Genomic DNA, 16,679 nt, shown 5'->3' on the forward strand with positions numbered 1-16,679 from the left:
TAGTCACTGGGATAAACCTGGAGGATTCTGGGAGATGGAAATGTCCATTCAAAGAACCAGATTGACACTGAGACCCCCTCAAATGGTATAGTCAAAAAAGGACTCTTTCCTTTTCTGCTCATGGATGTCAAGGTCAGGGAAAAGGAGGAATTGGAAAGGAAAGATTTCAAAGTTTAGAAGAAAGAGTATGCCTTCCTGTGACTCTCATGAGCTGCCCAACCTGAACCTGTCCCAAATCAAACTCAGTGTCATCTTCACTGGCCACTGTCAGAGACCTTGCCTTTCTCCAGCTCTCTGAGCGAATTAGGTGTAAATCTCCCCCAAAATCCATCGCTGCACAGATCCTGAGCCCCATGAATGACTGCAAGAAGACCCTTCGCATCTCACCCAAAGTCTACCCCTGGCCTTCTTAACCACAGGGGCCTTAGTGAACCTTGAGTGCACCTCTCCAGGCTGGAGGCAAGGTCATTTGAAGAAGAGTCCAGTGCCTGCAGGACACAGGTCTCACATTTCCTAACTCCATTTCTCAGTACATACAAAAGGGTATTCTTCAAACCCCAGCTCCCTCTTCTAGGTTTTCATAGCTCTGTATTCTGTAGTATAGGCATCTTGACTTTTCGGGGATTGAGCAGCCCTGCTATCTCTTTGGTGGTTACCATCTAGCAAAAGCCACTAGAGATACCACTAAATGAATCTTCACCCAGCACACCCACATAGATGGAGAAGACGGTGCAGATGGAGTTTTGGAACAGAAGAACTCTGAGCTGAATACTCGGGAAACGAGCCTCTGGGTTCCATTGTGATGTGTCCAATAGGGTCCACTAAGGTGTTGAATTTTTACTCTGCACAATGTAGATGTTCTAGTTTATAGGGACTAAAGTACACTATGCTCGGCAACAGCTATGCAGCAGGTGGAGAAAAGGTGAGAGAGGAAAAGAGAAGGCTGAAAAAGAGACTGTGGCTCAAGGAGGCAGAATTAGGAGAGGGTACCTACGGGGGGACCGGGCGCTGACTGGGAGCTCTCTGTCCAGCTACTCTCCTCAGAACCCAAAGCAACAAGTATTGCCCCACTAAGAGGCTTGTGGGAAGTGGGGCCACTGAAACTCGCTTACTGTATGCACATGAAAGGAAAGAGAGGTCACAACCCACAAGATAAAAGCAGCTTCTGAGTGGTGATAAGGAGCATATGATAAGTATTCTTGTTCTCTCTCTCTCTCTCTCTCTGAGACAGGGTCTCTCTGTGTAGTCTTGACTAGCCTGGAACTCACTGTATAGACCAAGCTGGCCTTAAGCTCACAGATACTCACTTGCTTCTGTCTTTCCTGTGCTAGGATTAAAAGCCTGGGCCACTGTGCATCTCTCTCTCTCTCTCTCTCTCTCTCTCTCTCTCTCTCTCTCTCTCTCTCTCCTGTATTTAAAACTGTTCCACAATAGCCAAGAAGTGCTCACACATGTAAACTGGCATTCAGGAGACTGAGGTAAGAGGAAGAGGGAGACTATTTTAAGGCCAGAATCAACTACATAGTGTGCATTGGCAACCATCCAGGCCTACAAGACTCCCTATAGCTTTAATGAAAAAAAAAAATCTTAATCAGAAAGATACATTATACACAGCTTACACACCTTAAAAGAGAAGTTTAGGAGAATACAGTGAGACCTTTGCAGTCCGCCTCTTTGAAATGATCAGCAGAACTCTTGTGAGCTCCTGAAACTAGACGCAACCACAAGTACCCCCACCATAGCCTAACTGGACCACGTAAAGGCCTAGAACAGAACGCCATCAGGCAAATCACAGAAGGTGGAGAGATACACCAAGTGGTTTAGCCAGAGAAAGGTCCTGCCGGCCACTGTCCTTCCAAAATCACCAGTACACAATTCTGAATAAACACAAAACTTCCTTTCAAAAGAAGGGTACCGGAGTAAGGAGAACCACTGACAGACAGCAGAGACTTTTTACTTCAGCGTTCACACCTTATCTTTAGTCTAAATCGGCTGAACTTCGGTCCCAGGACAATGCTACACAATTTTCTAAAAATCGACCACCCTTGGAGACATCTTTGGAGCCTCCAGGGCCGGTTTCCTGTTCTCCTGTTCTGGCAGGGTGTTGGAAACACCCAGAACCGGATGGGCCACTCACTGATGTCTCAGAGAGACTTTGAGGGTTGAGGAGAGGGCCTGGGACAAAATAGGGGGTGTGCAAGAATACCTCACTCAAATGTTTTGTTGTGGTGGTGGTGGTGGCGGCGGCGTGTTTTCAATTCCACAAAAGCAGAGCTCCATACAAAACCAGCCACAGCTTCTTCCCGCCAAGTTTCACCTGCAGGGTGAGCAGTTTTGCGAGGAGAGGGGGGGGCGGGGGGGGGGGAGGAGGCACCAAGTCCTCTCAGGTATCAACTCTGCAAAGCACCGCAGAGGGGCAAATTCCAGACTGACGCTGAACCGGCGGTGAGAACTTTCCCTCCTGGTCGGCACCCAGCGAACATCTGGGCGCCTAATGTGCCCAGTATGGTATCGCGAGGAATACTGGTCACTAGGGCTACAAGCATGTCAGTGCAGTCATGTTCACCTTAGTGCAAGCCAAAACCTACTCCACACGAGAATGCGCGCGGGTTCCCAGCACTCCCAGCCCATCTGCCTTCTGCCATTTATCCTTTCCAGATAAAACTAAGCCCCAAGATTTAAATTCCAGTCAATGCTCTCTCCACCCTCCGCTCCAAAAGAGGGCACCCCATCCCCCCCGCCCAACAACGGCCTCTAGCAACTGGTCACCCGGCACAGGGTACCACACACGTGTTCCCGAAGAGATTGAGGGTGGTCAGTAGATTAATCGTGATATCATTAACTCTCTATTTCCTGGACGCAGGAGGCGTCAGCCGGGTAACCCTCTCGCTTCCAGATCAATTCCCCAATGCCACGCCTTGCCAGGCCGGGTCCCGACGCTGTGCGGGCGCCTCCATCCCTGAGGCCGTCACCGACAGGGGCAGCCCCAGACGGGAATTTCCTGGAGGGTGCCTGCACCAGCCCGAGGAGACCTACGACGCTGTCGCCAGGCATCCTCCTGCTAGGCTTTCCCGGACTTTCCAGAGTTTGAGGCCGCGGGGTTGGCGGCTGGAAGGGACGCCCCTCCAGCTCCGTCTTCCGCCAACCTGACCCACCTGGTGGGGCAGGGCAGGGCGAACACCGCGGAGCCCTCCAAGGGCTCCCGATCCCTCCCCACGCCCTCCCCTCTCTGCACCAAGCTCCGGCGGCCATCAGGCCGGCAAACTTCTGGGAGCCCCCACCCCCTGCCCCCCGCTCCGGCGACCCTACCCCACATCGCTCGCGCACGAGGGCGCCGGACTCTGCGGGAGGACGGAGGTGGAGAGGGAGGCAGAGAGGAGGTGTGCGCAGAGGAAGATGGCCAGTCGGCCACCGCGCCAGGCTTACCCATTAACTCCCGGGGGACATCGGAGCTCTCGTCGGTCATGGTTGCCCACTGGGCGCGGGGAGATCCCGGGTCCCACTCTGAGTCTCGGCCCCGCGCCCCTTCCTCAGACCCTTTAATGTTTTCGCCAGGAAACCGCAGCTTGCAAGGAGAGAGTGGGCCGGAGCAGCGGGGCGTTGATCCAAGGTTGCCGCGCGCCCGCAGTACCAAAAAAAAAAAAAAAAAAAAAAAAAAAAAATCCTCAGAGTTGCAAATCTGAGCTGGCTCTGCGGCCGCCTCTACATGCCGCCGGCTGGGCTCGGAGCTCCGGGGACCGAACGCAAGGCGGCTGCAGCACCGGCTCCTCCCGGGCGGGCGCCGCGCAGCCCGGCTTCTGCGCCGCACCTTGGGCGTAGGTGAAGCGGAAGGCGAGGGCTGGGCCGCCCGGCTGGTCTCCGGCCTCCTGCGGGCTGGGCTGGGCAGGGGCGGGCCGGCCCTGCTCTCCTCCTTCCCCTTCTCCCGCTCCTCCTCTCCTTCACCCTCTCCTGCTCCTCCTCCTGGTCCCCCTGCGTCTCCTCCCCGCCTCGCGAGAGCAGCCTCCGCATGGGTCCCCGGCCGGCCTCCGGGCCTGGGCGCACGGTGCCCGGCGCGGGGCACAGCCCGGGGACCGACGCGGCGCTCGGCTGCGGTGGCTGCTGCCTTGACTGCAGCGGCGGCCCCGTGCTCGGCACCCCTCCTCGCAGCCTCACTCCAGCGCAGCAGGCGCGTGCGTCTGGAGGGAGGTCGACAGAACCGTAGAGAGAGCCCGAGAGCCATCTGCTGGCTGCTAGCGAGCAACGTCGGGGCTGCGCGGGGCCCTGTTCCCAAATCCGGAGGAGCCAATGGATCGTGAGGCCAGTGGCTGCGGAGCCCGGCGGATGCTGCAGAGCACCCTGTGCGGGAAGCCGGTGCTGTCTGGGATCTTTCCGTGCACTTCTTGATGTTAGGCCCTCCCGAGCGCGGTGTCCGTGCACCCGCGTTATTAATTCGCCGTCTATGGTGATCGAAAGCTACACGCAATCGACAGACAACCGTAAAATGACAAGACAGGGGGCTTCTTTGGAAAATGTCGTTTGATAGCGACCCTGTCTCCCTCGGGTCAAATCCGAGCGCCAGACGCGGTTCCCAAAAGCCAGGATATTCCGGTTGCTAAATTTGGTTCTACACAACCCCTCCACCTTCCCAGAGGAAGGATCTGGGATTCGAGAAAGAAAGAAAGAAAGAAAGAAAGAAAGAAAGAAAGAAAGAAAGAAAGAAAGAAAGAAAGAAAGAAAGAAGGGAGGGAGGGAGGGAGGGAGGGAGGGAGGGAGGGAGGGAGGGAGGGAGGGAGGGAGGGAGGGAGGGAGGGAGGGAGGGAGGGAGGGAGGGAGGGAGGGAGGGAGGGAGGGAGGGAGGGAGGGAGGGAGGGAGGGAGGGAGGGAGGGAGGGAGGGAGAAAAAACTGTGTGTGAGGAGGGAAAAAAAGGGAAATCTCCTGTACTTGACACCTTAATTGTTGTTTGTTGTTGCATTTGTTTGTTGGTTGATTTTTAAGACAGACTTTCGCCACGTAATCCTGGTTTGTCTGTACCTCGCTATGTAGACCGAGCTTGCCTCGACAGCAAAGATCCACCTGTCTCTGCCTTCCAGAGTCCCGGGATCAAAGGTCAGCATCTCACTGTTAGTTGTTGTTGTTGTTGGTCTTGTTTTTTTGTTTGTTTGTTTGTTTGTTTTGTTTTCCTTTTTCCTTTTTTTTTTTAAACATACCTTGGTGGTGACCATGGCCACAGTTCTCCTGCCTCAGCCTCCGGGGTATTAGGACTTCCCGGCTGAGTTGGTAGACGGCTATGGACTCTGCTTTCCTAAGCATAATGTTTAGTTTCTACTGTTATGTTTCCTCTAGAGTGCTGTTGGTGGAGTTCTTTCCCTGAGAAGACTGTAAACAAACACCCTCCTTTTAGGGCTCCAACCACAGAGTATGATTCCGCTAAAGTTCATCTTGGACAACCTGTAGGATTGCTGGACTTAACATGCAACATGGGTGAGGGGTTACTGACGGGAGCGTGGGCGACCCGGAGCAGACACATACCCTTGGTGGATGGAGATCTCCTCCCAGCTGTACAAATGGAGTCCCCCGTTCAGTTAGGAGTCTACGCTTCATACACCCTAGCACTGTAAGACCACAAGGCCACAGGAAATGGGGTCTAGAAGAAAGCAGCTGGAATCTCAAGTAAGTTCCTATGGACGCTCCCAACCTTTCCTCCAACAGTCAACAGATTTCTTAGAAGTAACTGACCACTGTTCTAGTGAAAATGGTGGCTGTTGTGCTGTGATGGTGCCTTCTACAACAGACACTCTGAACTTCACACCCGATTCACCCTATTTTGAATCAGACAGCCAGACTCCATTCTTTCGTAACTTCCTGCTACCATGTGTGTACATAATGGGCCAGCTGGGGTTTGTGGACGTCAGAGGGAAACCTGCGGAATCAGTCTGATCCCTCTGCTCAGGTTTTCTGAGAAAGGCCTTTGCCAGCTGAGCTGTCCCCGGATCCCCCAGACTCCGCTCTCTCCCAGATTCTCTCTGGCCTTTATCTGCTTCTTACTGTTTACAGACCCACTGTTTGTGTACCTTCCTGGTAAAACTTCTACAGGCCTTTTCGGAGCTCTGAGATTCCTAAGACTAAAACACACTCACCAGCCCAAACATCCAAGGCCCTTCCTTCATTTTTATGTCTTTGTCCAGTTTCACCCTTTAACCCTCAGCCCTGGATTGGGGTCAGGAGGGGAGCATTGGTTGTTTCCTAACTAAACAGTGGGGAATTTGAAGGCAGGAAATATAGAAAGTATCTGTGTGTTATTAGGGCTTGAACCCAGGGCCTCTTGCACACTGCTAGGGGGACCTCTGCAAAGGTCCCTTACCTCAGGGAGTTGGGTAAGGCAAGTATCCAATAAACCACTGGTTAGCTTGAGCTTTCTACCTCAGACCTTTAACTCTGTTAGTAAAGTTGCCAATCTGTTTGAACCACATATTTCCTTAAGATACTAACTGCTTTCCCCCTGCAGTGGGTGGGAATTACCACTCAAAACAATCAGTGAGGTTGCAAAGAGAGCCCTGAAGGCTCCACACAAGAGGGAACTTGTGAAAATAGGAGCAAACACCTTTGTCCCTTTGGCCTGGAGTGGTGCAGAGGCGAAGGAAGGCTGAGGGACAGCCCTGTCATCCAGGACAACTCCTCCACTTCTCCATTTTATTGATGGTTTTGTGTTTAAAAAAAAGTTTTTTTAGATTTTTTTTTAAGATTTCTATTATATGTGTGCTACCCACTTGCATATTAATGCACCAGGTGTGCGCAGTGCCCGAAGAAGCCGAAAAAAAAATGTGAGACCTCCCTCCACCACTCCCGCCGACCTCTCCACATCCCCCCTCCCCAGGACTGGAGTTATGGAGAGTTGTGAGCCATCGTTCCCGTGCTGGTATATGAACTGCAGTACCTTAGAAGAGTAGCTAGTGCTCTTAACTGACAAGTCACACACACACACACACCGCCACACACACACCCTTTTGGCGTTTTGAGACTAGGTGTCATGAGTATCCCAATCTGGTCTCCAACTTAATTTGTAGGCGGGGGTGACCTTGAACTCTCAATCCTCCCGTCTTTACTTCAATGCTGAGGCTAAGGGACACAGCATCCTGCCTGGTTATGTGCTATTGTAATGGTAGGGAAAGGAGATACATTCCATAACTGGTGAGGACAACTCACCCGTGCTCCTTACACTCCCTGCACAAACACTCCACTCACCATTCCATCCACATGCACCTGACAATGCAAGAAGGAGGTGAAGGTTTGGCATAACCAAAAAAACCCCATGGGCAATTTGGTTCAGAAAATGAAATAAATATATCTTTATCAGGGTTTATCAATAAAGTTAGATTTGTCGAGAGACTCTTTTTTTTCTCCAAAGCCAGAGTGCTCTCTGAATGGAGAACCTGAGACTTCCAGGCCAAGGTTCATTCCACTAGAGCATTTGTTCCCCTTCGCTGGGTTCCTGAGCTTGACTCCCAGGAAGTGTAGAAGTGACTGGGCCTGCCTTAGTAACTGGACTTTTAGGGCAGAAGCCTGGGCTCTGGCATTTGCTCAAGCTGAGCTTGGCAACAATCCCAATGTACCAATTAAGCAGACAAGGTTTGGGGAAAAGCAGAGAAGGGAGATTGATTATTACCACACTGGGAAGAAAGATCGGTTAACTTGGGGTACTCTCATGATCTTTAGTGGGGTGTGGGAGTTTTGTTGTTGTCATTGTTTTTGAGTCAGTGTCTCCCTGTACTTCAGGCTGTCCTGGAACTCACTACGTAGCTTAGGCTTGTTTCAAACTCGGAGCAATCCTCCTGACTCAGACTCCTGAATTCTGGAATTACTAGCTTGAGCTACTGTAAGCATGCAAGGCAGGAGCTTTAGGTTAAAAGAGAGGAAGAATTAGCATAAGAAACCCAGGTTGGGGTGTGGCCCTGCCTCATAACCTCAGATCTGGTCATCCCTATCACGACCATAAGGGGTCCAGTCTTGTGTTCTTAAAAGATCTACTCCAGGATGTAGCTTCTCACCTCAAGGACAATTTGCCCTGAAGACTCCATGTAGTTGGGGTGGGGGGAGTGAGGAGGGGGACTTCAGTCCTTTTTCACAGAGGTGTTTATAGGTCAGTCCTATTGATTCTGGTACCCAAATTGACTCAAAGGGAAAAAAGTAAGAGACAGACAGTGACTCATCTCTGTGGCTCCAGCATGGCCAAGGGATAGGATGGGTTATATATTAATCACTTTTCCTCATTGCTGTGACCAGCTACCTGACAAAAAGCAAGCGAACAGAAGAATTTCTTTTGGGTCACAGTTTGAAAGGATACAGCCCATCACGATGGGAGTCATGGCTGAAGAAATATGAGCTGGCTCTTCAAGTTGTGTCCATAGTCTGGAAGCAGAGACCTAGATATAGTTGCACAGCTGGCTTTTTCCACTGGATAGTGCCAGCCACATCATAGCTTGGCCCTCTCTCACTTAAACCTCTCTAAGAAGGTTCTCAAAAACATGCTTAGAATCTCCTGTGTCATTCTAAACCCGGTAGACAATAAAGACAGGCAGAGTCAAGAAGAAACCTGACCCCACACGAAGGAAACAGACTCAAAATGAGGGCAGGGATGCCAGGCTTTCCTCCTGACTGTAGTGGCCATGTGTAGTCAGAAACAATGTCAGTGTTTAGCAAAAGCAGATTCTAGACTTTAGGTTCTGAAGGAGGGAGAAGAGAGGTTGTTTAAGGAGAGAGGAGCTGAGTTGAACTGTGTCCTTCAAGCAAGAGGCTTGTTACCACTGCGGTGGGTAATGCAGTGGGGGCAGGGGTCTCTGAAGAACCTGTTCAGTCCCCACTAGACAAAGCCAGAATGCTGTCTTCAAAGGTTTCCAGGGATGGAGAGGCCTACACCACAAAGAAACAGGCTTAGTCAATAGGTGGCCTGTGCTGTGACAGAGATAGGAGAGCAGGGTTTGTGTGACAGGACTCACTCTTCCTCTGAATAGAGAAGTGGAGCTTGGTTCATGTGTAACCCTTGCAATGTGACAGACATCAGACTGCCTTTGAGCCCCAGGTGGCAAGGGGCTAGATGTGTCCTTGCCCAGCTTTCAGCCCGCTCTGTTCAGGGATGGGCCATCTAGAGAGCCCTCTAACACATTTCATGACCACCCAAGGAGCACCTTCTCTAAGATCAAGGTCATTTTTTTTTAAGGTCAGGTCTATAGCCCAGGCTAGCTATAAACTCAGAGAAATCCTCCTGTCCCAGCCTCCTGGGTGCTGGGATTAGAGACATGGGACATCACACACAACTGAGAGATCATTTCTGTTGAGGTTGTTTTCTGAAACAGGGTTTCTCTACGTAGAACTCGCCATGTAGACTAGGCTGCCCTGGGACTCCAAGGGATGTGCCTGCGCCTGCCTCCTTAGTGCTGGGGTTAAAGGCATCTGCCCTCAAGCTCCTCGACCTTCAAGAGATCCATTTGTAAACTCCATACAACTGAGTATGAAATTGGTCACTTAGCATTTTAAAGTTCTAAATGAAACAATGGCTGTTTCATAGGATGGTTGTAGTGATCTGAGGGTGGCGAGGAAGAGAAACTTTATCTCGGAGTCATGTGCGTGTGTGTATAGAGGTGAATATCTTTAATCCTGTCACTCCAGAAGCAGACAGGTGGATCTCTGAGTTCAAGACATTCAGAGCTATATAACAAGACCCTGCCTCAAAACAAAACAAAACAATAACAACAAAGACACTGACTGCCCACCCACCCCGGGGACCACAGTGTCACTGAAAGCAGCACGGAAGTCTGGCATCTTTACCTTCACTTTCTGTCTGTCTGCTTTACCACAGCTCCGCTCAGACCCCTGCTGGGCTCTGTCTGACTAACCTTTCATCCCTTTTCAAGGCATAACTCCCTTCAATTCCAGGTCTGATCTGTGAACATCTCTGTGACAAGGAACTAAAGCCACCTCTAAGCAGGATATCCAAAGTACACACCATCCTCAAGATGAAAACAGTTGTCAAAAAGCTAAAAGGAAGTCTACTCTGTGGCCTAACTATACTGCTCTTTAGCATATAACCCAAAAGACTTGACATCTGTCTCCACAGACACTTGTGCAGCCATGTTCACTGTTTCCATGTTTACAAAAGCAAGGAAATGGAAAAAACTGAAAGATCTTGAACCAATAATGAATGAATAATGGAAATGTGGCTTGTGTACACTATGAAATACTATTCACCCATAAAGAAAAGTAAAATGAAATTTGTGGTAAATGTGTGGAACTAGAATATATTATATTGAACCCAGACCCAGAAGGACAAATGCCATGTTCGCCTTCATGTTTGTGGTTACTAGCTGCAAGTCTTCAGATGTGCACACATAACCCCAAAAACCAAGAAAGTAAAAAATGGACTGCAGCTGAGGGACTAGGAGAGGAATCTCAGGATATGCGTGATGGGAAGGAAGAAATGGGGACAATGGGGAGGAGAGCTTTAATTGGGGAGCAAGGAGAAATGTTGATGGAGAATGGGGGCAAAAAGGGCAAGTAACACTTAAGGATGTTGGAAAAATCCATAAGGGATTATCTAAAATTGCATATGATGCTTACCTATATTAAAGGGAGCTGTGCCACTTGAGCTAAAAATGCTCTCCACGTAATCCATAGGCAATACTTAATGGAACCCCAACACCAAGGCTAAGAAATCTTCTTTCCAGCTGGAGCTGACCAAAAGCCTCCTCCTTGGGGTCTACTTTTCATAGTACCAAAAGATGCTATGCTAGTTGCCAAGTGAAAGAAGCAATTAATACTCCTGCCCAGCTGTGATACCTATAAACCATAACCATGACCAGCATGGCAATCCCCAAATTTGCAATAGTGGTACTCATATATTGGTGGTAACCGACAGCTGTCTAACTGGACCAAAAGCCTTCTCAACAGGAGGAAAATAATGCTCTATTGCAAATCTAGACAACTACTGAGGGCTGGTAAGATCTTAGAGAGCATACTTCCTCCACTTAACTGGACCAGCACAATTTCTGGCTGCATTTGCTAAAATTTGTCCCTATGCCTACAGATAAGTGTGGCTCTCACTCCTCATCAAAGAAGCTTCCTTTTGTAGCAGATGGACACCACCACAGAGAATCACAACTGGCCAAAATGTGGAGGACAACTGATCCTGGGGTGCCCTGGCCTGGTGGATACATCTATAATACAACTCCTGTGCCTAAGGCCAGGGAACATCACAGAAAAGGGGCAAGGAAGATTGTAAGGGCCAGAGGATCAAGAAGTCAGCTGTGAGGCTGCCCCCTAGAAAATGACAAGGAAGCTACAACCACAGTAACTCAACAATAGGCTGCCTGCAAAAGACCCAAACAATGATGGTACCAAGAGGCTTGCAAAAGTCAGAAAAGAGAAATCTAATTGGACCTCAACCCTAGACAAAGACCATAAGCAATTAAAGACAACTGAGACAGAGAGTGTTGTTCTTTCCCACTGATAAGCCACCTAATTTGTTATCCAAGTAGTCAGCCTTAAAATTACATACACTACATACACATACATACATAAATTATATACACAAGCAACACTAGCCTGACTCTTTGGGTTGTTTTATACACACACACACACACACACACACACACACACACACAGAGGCCATGAATTTGAGAAAGAGTGAGGGAGGTACATGGGAGTGGTTGTAGTGAGAAAAGGGAGAGGAGACAGTGTTGTGGTATATTTTAATTAAAATTAAGTTTTCAAAGGTTATTAAAAGTAGAAAAATTAAAAAGCAATGGATTATGATGAAGAGGCTATATGCTGGAGCAGATAGATCTTCCTGTAGGAACTAGATTGGTTCCCATAAGGTGATGACAGTGATTAATAGATCCCGAGAGTAAGGGCTTAACCTCAACCTTAATGAGAATTGCTTAATTATATACCCATCTTGTCCCCTGCCCCAACTGTTTTTGCTTATTCATTTTTCTTTCCATTTTATGTGCATGTGCCTGAGAATATGTATATGACCCATATACAAGCAGGAGTCCATAGAGGCCGTGTTGAGTCCCCTGAAACTAGACTTACAGGTGATTCTGAGCTGCCTGATACAGATGCTGGGAGCCAGACCCAGGTCCTCTGCTAGAGCAGCAAGAGCTCCAAAACAACTGGACTGTCTCTCCAGCTTACTTCAATTCTTCCATTTATCTGTCTGTCTATCTATCTATCTATCTATCTATCTATCCATCCATCCATCTACTTTTTATTTAAATTAGAGACAGCATCTCTTGTGGCCCAGCCTGGCTTGAAACTCACTCTGCAATCAAGAATGACCTTGATTGTATGACCTTTCACCTGTGATTACAGGTATGTGACATCAAGGGACCAGAGACTTAATCTGGGACTTTGTACATATTCAGCAAGCCCTCTACCAACTGCACCACATCCTCAGCCCCTCCTCCTTTATGTAGACCTAAGGTTCAAACCAGGTGGGGTGGTTCACTGCCGAAAACTCAGCACTCAAGAGGCAGGAAGATTGCTTGAGGTGAAGGCTACCCTGTCTAAGAAAGGCCATAAAAGGCTCAGCAGTCAAGAGTACGTGCTGCTCTGGTAGAGGACCTGAGTCCAGTTCCCATCACCCACATCGGGCTCACTTACAACTCTATCTCCAAGCCTCTCGAGACAGCTGTACATGGACACACGTGTATGCATAAATACAAATAAATCTTAAAAGGCCAAGCTAAAGAAGTAAATGAAGCTTCAGCTCCCTGAAAACTATAAGCTCTTCTTCCCAATGTAGCAACATGGACTAGCTCTCGCTCTGCCCCTCTGTCCCTCACTCACCATTATGTTCAATTTATGCCCTGCTAGAGATTAAACCCAGGGTACTGTGCGTGCTAGGCAAGCACACTGCCAACTTAGCTGCAGCCCAGAACCCCGTCTGCCCAGAACCCCGTCTGTCTCGATGGTTTCTCTTGTTTCTGAAATCAAGTATTAGACAAAAAAAAAATCACCTTAAGGGAAAGAGGGTTGGTTTTGGCTCGAAGTTCAAAGGGTTACTGTTTCTCTTGATGTGGAAGGCATGGCAGCAGGAATGTGAGGTGGACAGTTACAGTATGTTCCTATTTAGGAAGCAGAAAATAGATAGGAAGTGGGACTATAAAACCAACCCCAGTGACCAACTTTCTCCCACAAGGCTCCACTCCCTAAAGGTTCCACAACCTTCTAAAACAGCACCACCAGCTGGGAATTAAGTGTTCAAACACGTGAACCTGTTGGGGACATTTCACATTCAAACCAGAATGATAGCAAAACTCAGGAAAAACCCCAGGATGAGGTGACTGTAACCCCAGCTCTCAATAGGTGAAGGCAGCAGGATCAGTACTTCTGAACATCCTCAGCCACATGACGGGGTAGGGACCAGTATGTTACATAAGGATCTGTCTCAGAAAACCAAAAAAGAAAAATCCCTGGAACTAAAGACCTAACTTCTGAGTCAGAACCTGATGTGAAAGGGTAAAGGGCAAAGGGCAAAGCATATGATAGTATGGACAGGTCGTCCACCCTCCACCTCAGACCATCCCCTGCTGTTCATAGTTGCCTGACTTCACAGGTGAACTCTAAAGAGATCGAACCCCAAACAACCTAGTCAGGAGCAGATGAGGTAAAGGCCAGGGGCCGCACCACAGAAGGGGGCCTGAGAGCTGCTTTTCCAGGGGCTGGAGTGATTGCTAGGTCGCTAAGAGTGCCTGCTGCTTTTCCAGGAAACCCCAGTTCCAGGTCTGGCACCCCACAGCTGCTTAAAACTCCAGCCCCCTGCTAGCCTGGAGCACTCTTCTTGCTCCGGCCACCTGCACTCACACGCACACGCAGATGTACAAAACTAAACGTGACTATGAAGCTCCCTTTGCTGCAGAGCACGGGGTGGCTACAGTAAGACACGAGCCTGAAAGCTCTGCTTTCATTCCCTCTGGCTCTTCGAGATGCCCAGTGCGCTTCGCCCCTCTACACAGGGCGTGCCAATCACCCAAGCAGCGTCTGTTTACCTAACTGCCTCATCTCCCCACCCCCCACCTCTCAGGGCACAGAGGTAGTCACTGACATAAATCTGCAGTCACCTTGGATTCCAAGACCAGGAAAAGCTGGCCGGGCAGGACCCCACCTCAGACAGGGGCAATTATCACGGGGGGGTGAGGTTTTGAAGATATAATCAGCTCCTGGGAACCAGCTTGACCTGAGCACTAGGGGCTCTGCTGGAATTCCTCGCTGAGCCAGAGAGGGAGACGGTGATGAAGCCAACCACACCGGAGCCCAAACCGGTGATGAAACCAACCACGCCTTGACCAGGGCTGCACGCTCAGCAATACCTCCTGCCCTCCTGTCCCAGTTTTTCCTTTGCTTAAACACAAAGCACGTGTGCCATCAAGATGAACTCCTGTCCCTGGACCTCTGCATCTGTTCCTCCCCCAACATGTTTTCTACATCTCTCTGTTTTTTACCATGACTGTCTCTTAGCTGTCAGGACATATGTCCCATTCAGCCTGCTGGGGGCTTCGGCAGCCAGGGCTTCTGCCCCAAAACTCCCAATTAGGATACCATTACAGAAAGAGGAAGAATTCGGAGAAATCCACTTCCAAATATGGCCCCAAACATCTCCTTTCCTAACGAGTTGCCGAAAACCAGTAACAAGAGTTAAAACCCGAGACAATGACAAAAGAACTCGTGGGCTTACTGTTTGAGACAGAGTCCAGGCAGCCAAGGCTAACCTCAAACTCTAGGTGACCAAGGACAGCCTCGACCGACCCCTGTATCTTTCTGTGCCCACCAGTCTAGTGCCACCCTGCCCAGTCTTTATGTTGTGCTTCATATACGGAGCCAAGCATACCCCTGAGCTTCATCCCTGGACCCGCTCTGCTGGGTTATTAATCACCCTTAAATCAAAAGTCTGTGGGCCCTGTGAGCTGAAGTCCACAGAAGGGAAAAATCCATAGCTACATCCTGCCAGGCTGACCGATTAGACTTTCACGAGTGTGGAGAGGTAGAATGTAGTAGATCTAGAGCAAAATTTATCTTGAGCCATCGCGAATCCCCTTCAGAGTCGCTTATTACGTAGTTTCTGTGTACGACTTCTCATCCCTTTGACAACTAGATAAAGTCTTAGGACGATATTCTTAGCAGACCACTAGCTTCCACCAACCCCGGAACTAACAACAACATTAGATAACACCACACAGATCCAAAATCGATAGCAAAGATGTCTCCTCTTTGCCATTACCTGCTTTGCTGCTGTTCCTCACCAAAGCACTTGGTAAACAGCAAGTTATGAATTCTTTTGTTCTGTGACTGGGGAAGTTCTCATAACTATTTCCATGATCAGAACCTACGTAAGTCCTTGTTTCCAGGCCATGGTCCATTGTGTTTGGCTCATAATAAACTCTCTCTTACTCTGCTTGACGGGTTAACAGTGTTTCACAGCAAAACACTGTTGACATCTGGGGACTGGCCAACAAAAGGCCACCTGTTCCCCTCTGCTGATTACTTGGCAAGCCCTGATTGTGGGTGTGGAACTTCAGAGCCACACGGCCATGCCTCGTTATGAAACATGTATGGGAGTCCTCTGCCATGACGTTCAGAGGCACCAGCAAATCCCAGCAGGGAACACAATGCAAGGGGTATGTGGTGTGGGGGGCAGAGAAGTGCAGGGAACACTGGAGTGTGTGGAGCAAAAGGAAGCTTCAAAAAGCTGGGAGTGTGGAGGAGGATGTTTCTGGCTGTGATAGATCAAAAATCAATTCTCCCTTTCACCAAAAATAGAAAACTAGTCATCAGAATTGGTGGCTCATGCCTGGAATCCTAGCACTCCAAAGGCCAGGGCAATAGGATTGTTCAGTTCAAGGCCAGCCTAGTCTACATGAGATCTTATCCAAAAGAGGGGGAGAAGGAAGCATAAATGCACACACACGCATGCATGTGTGTAAATGACAGCCTGCATTTGTTTCTGTTCTGTTTTGCTTCACTTCACTTGGAGGAAGGACGAAGAAACAGGCACAGAAAAGAAGAGTTTCTAGTCATTGCATCAGTGAAAGAAAACTTGTAACTTTTCATGCTTTTTCTTTTTTCTTAATAATTTTTACATTTTAACTGAAACATAATTACATAATCATCCCATCCCCTCCTTTTCTCCAACCCCTCAATGACCCCCTCTCTCTGATTATATAAATTACACAGACACACACAACCTGCTGGTTTAGCCTAGTGTTGCTTGTATGTGTATAATTTCAGGGCTGAGAACTTGATACTGTGCAACCAATTAGGGAGCTCACCCTTAGGGAAGACTAGTTTTCGTCTTTGCAGTTTTCGGTTGTCTGTAGCTCTTTGTCTGTGGGTAAGGTCCCATTAGATTTCCCTCATCGGTTTTAGCACACCCACTGGTGTTGTCAAGTCTTCTTCGGGAAGCCATATTTTTGAGGTGTCATCTATTGTGGGATACTCAGCAATGAAGACTGCTCACACCTGAGCATAAGCCAATAGCAGGTCTTTCTTAGCTGGTCAATGACTCTATTGGGTGTTCAGGATCCCAGTATAGGCTGGAGTCTTTCTCAGGGTAAGCCTTTAAGTACAAAACCTGTATCTTGGGTTGACATACTTCAGTTAACAAGAACAGTTAACCATCAAGGCCGAAAAACAAGGTTAGTACATTTAG

General features: G+C 49.0%; 1 protein-coding gene and 1 long non-coding RNA gene across 12 annotated transcripts in view; one reads left to right on the top strand and one right to left on the bottom strand.

The window, feature by feature from the left end:
- The window catches only part of Carmil1 (capping protein regulator and myosin 1 linker 1), a 268,940-nt gene extending 264,777 nt beyond the window's left edge, over positions 1 to 4,163 (bottom strand). For 5 of the 11 annotated variants that reach the window (XM_060372669.1, XM_060372668.1, XM_060372672.1 and 2 more), the window contains exon 1: positions 3,427 to 4,163. In XM_060372669.1, coding sequence (XP_060228652.1) covers positions 3,427 to 3,466 — 40 coding nt within the window. In that variant the 5' untranslated portion in view covers positions 3,467 to 4,163. The remainder of the gene's footprint in view (positions 1 to 3,426) is intronic. The other 6 variants (XM_021642852.2, XM_021642849.2, XM_060372670.1 and 3 more) reach the window with 2 other exon arrangements.
- A 714-nt stretch (positions 4,164 to 4,877) lies between these two features.
- On the top strand, positions 4,878 to 10,218 carry LOC132649240 (uncharacterized). Its single transcript, XR_009587674.1, has 3 exons — positions 4,878 to 5,086; positions 5,324 to 5,650; positions 9,911 to 10,218. It is a non-coding gene; the product is annotated as an uncharacterized LOC132649240 (long non-coding RNA).
- The last annotated feature ends 6,461 nt before the right edge of the window (positions 10,219 to 16,679 follow it).

Source organism: Meriones unguiculatus, chromosome 19 (assembly GCF_030254825.1).
Source record: "Meriones unguiculatus strain TT.TT164.6M chromosome 19, Bangor_MerUng_6.1, whole genome shotgun sequence".
Lineage (NCBI taxonomy): Eukaryota > Metazoa > Chordata > Mammalia > Rodentia > Muridae > Meriones > Meriones unguiculatus.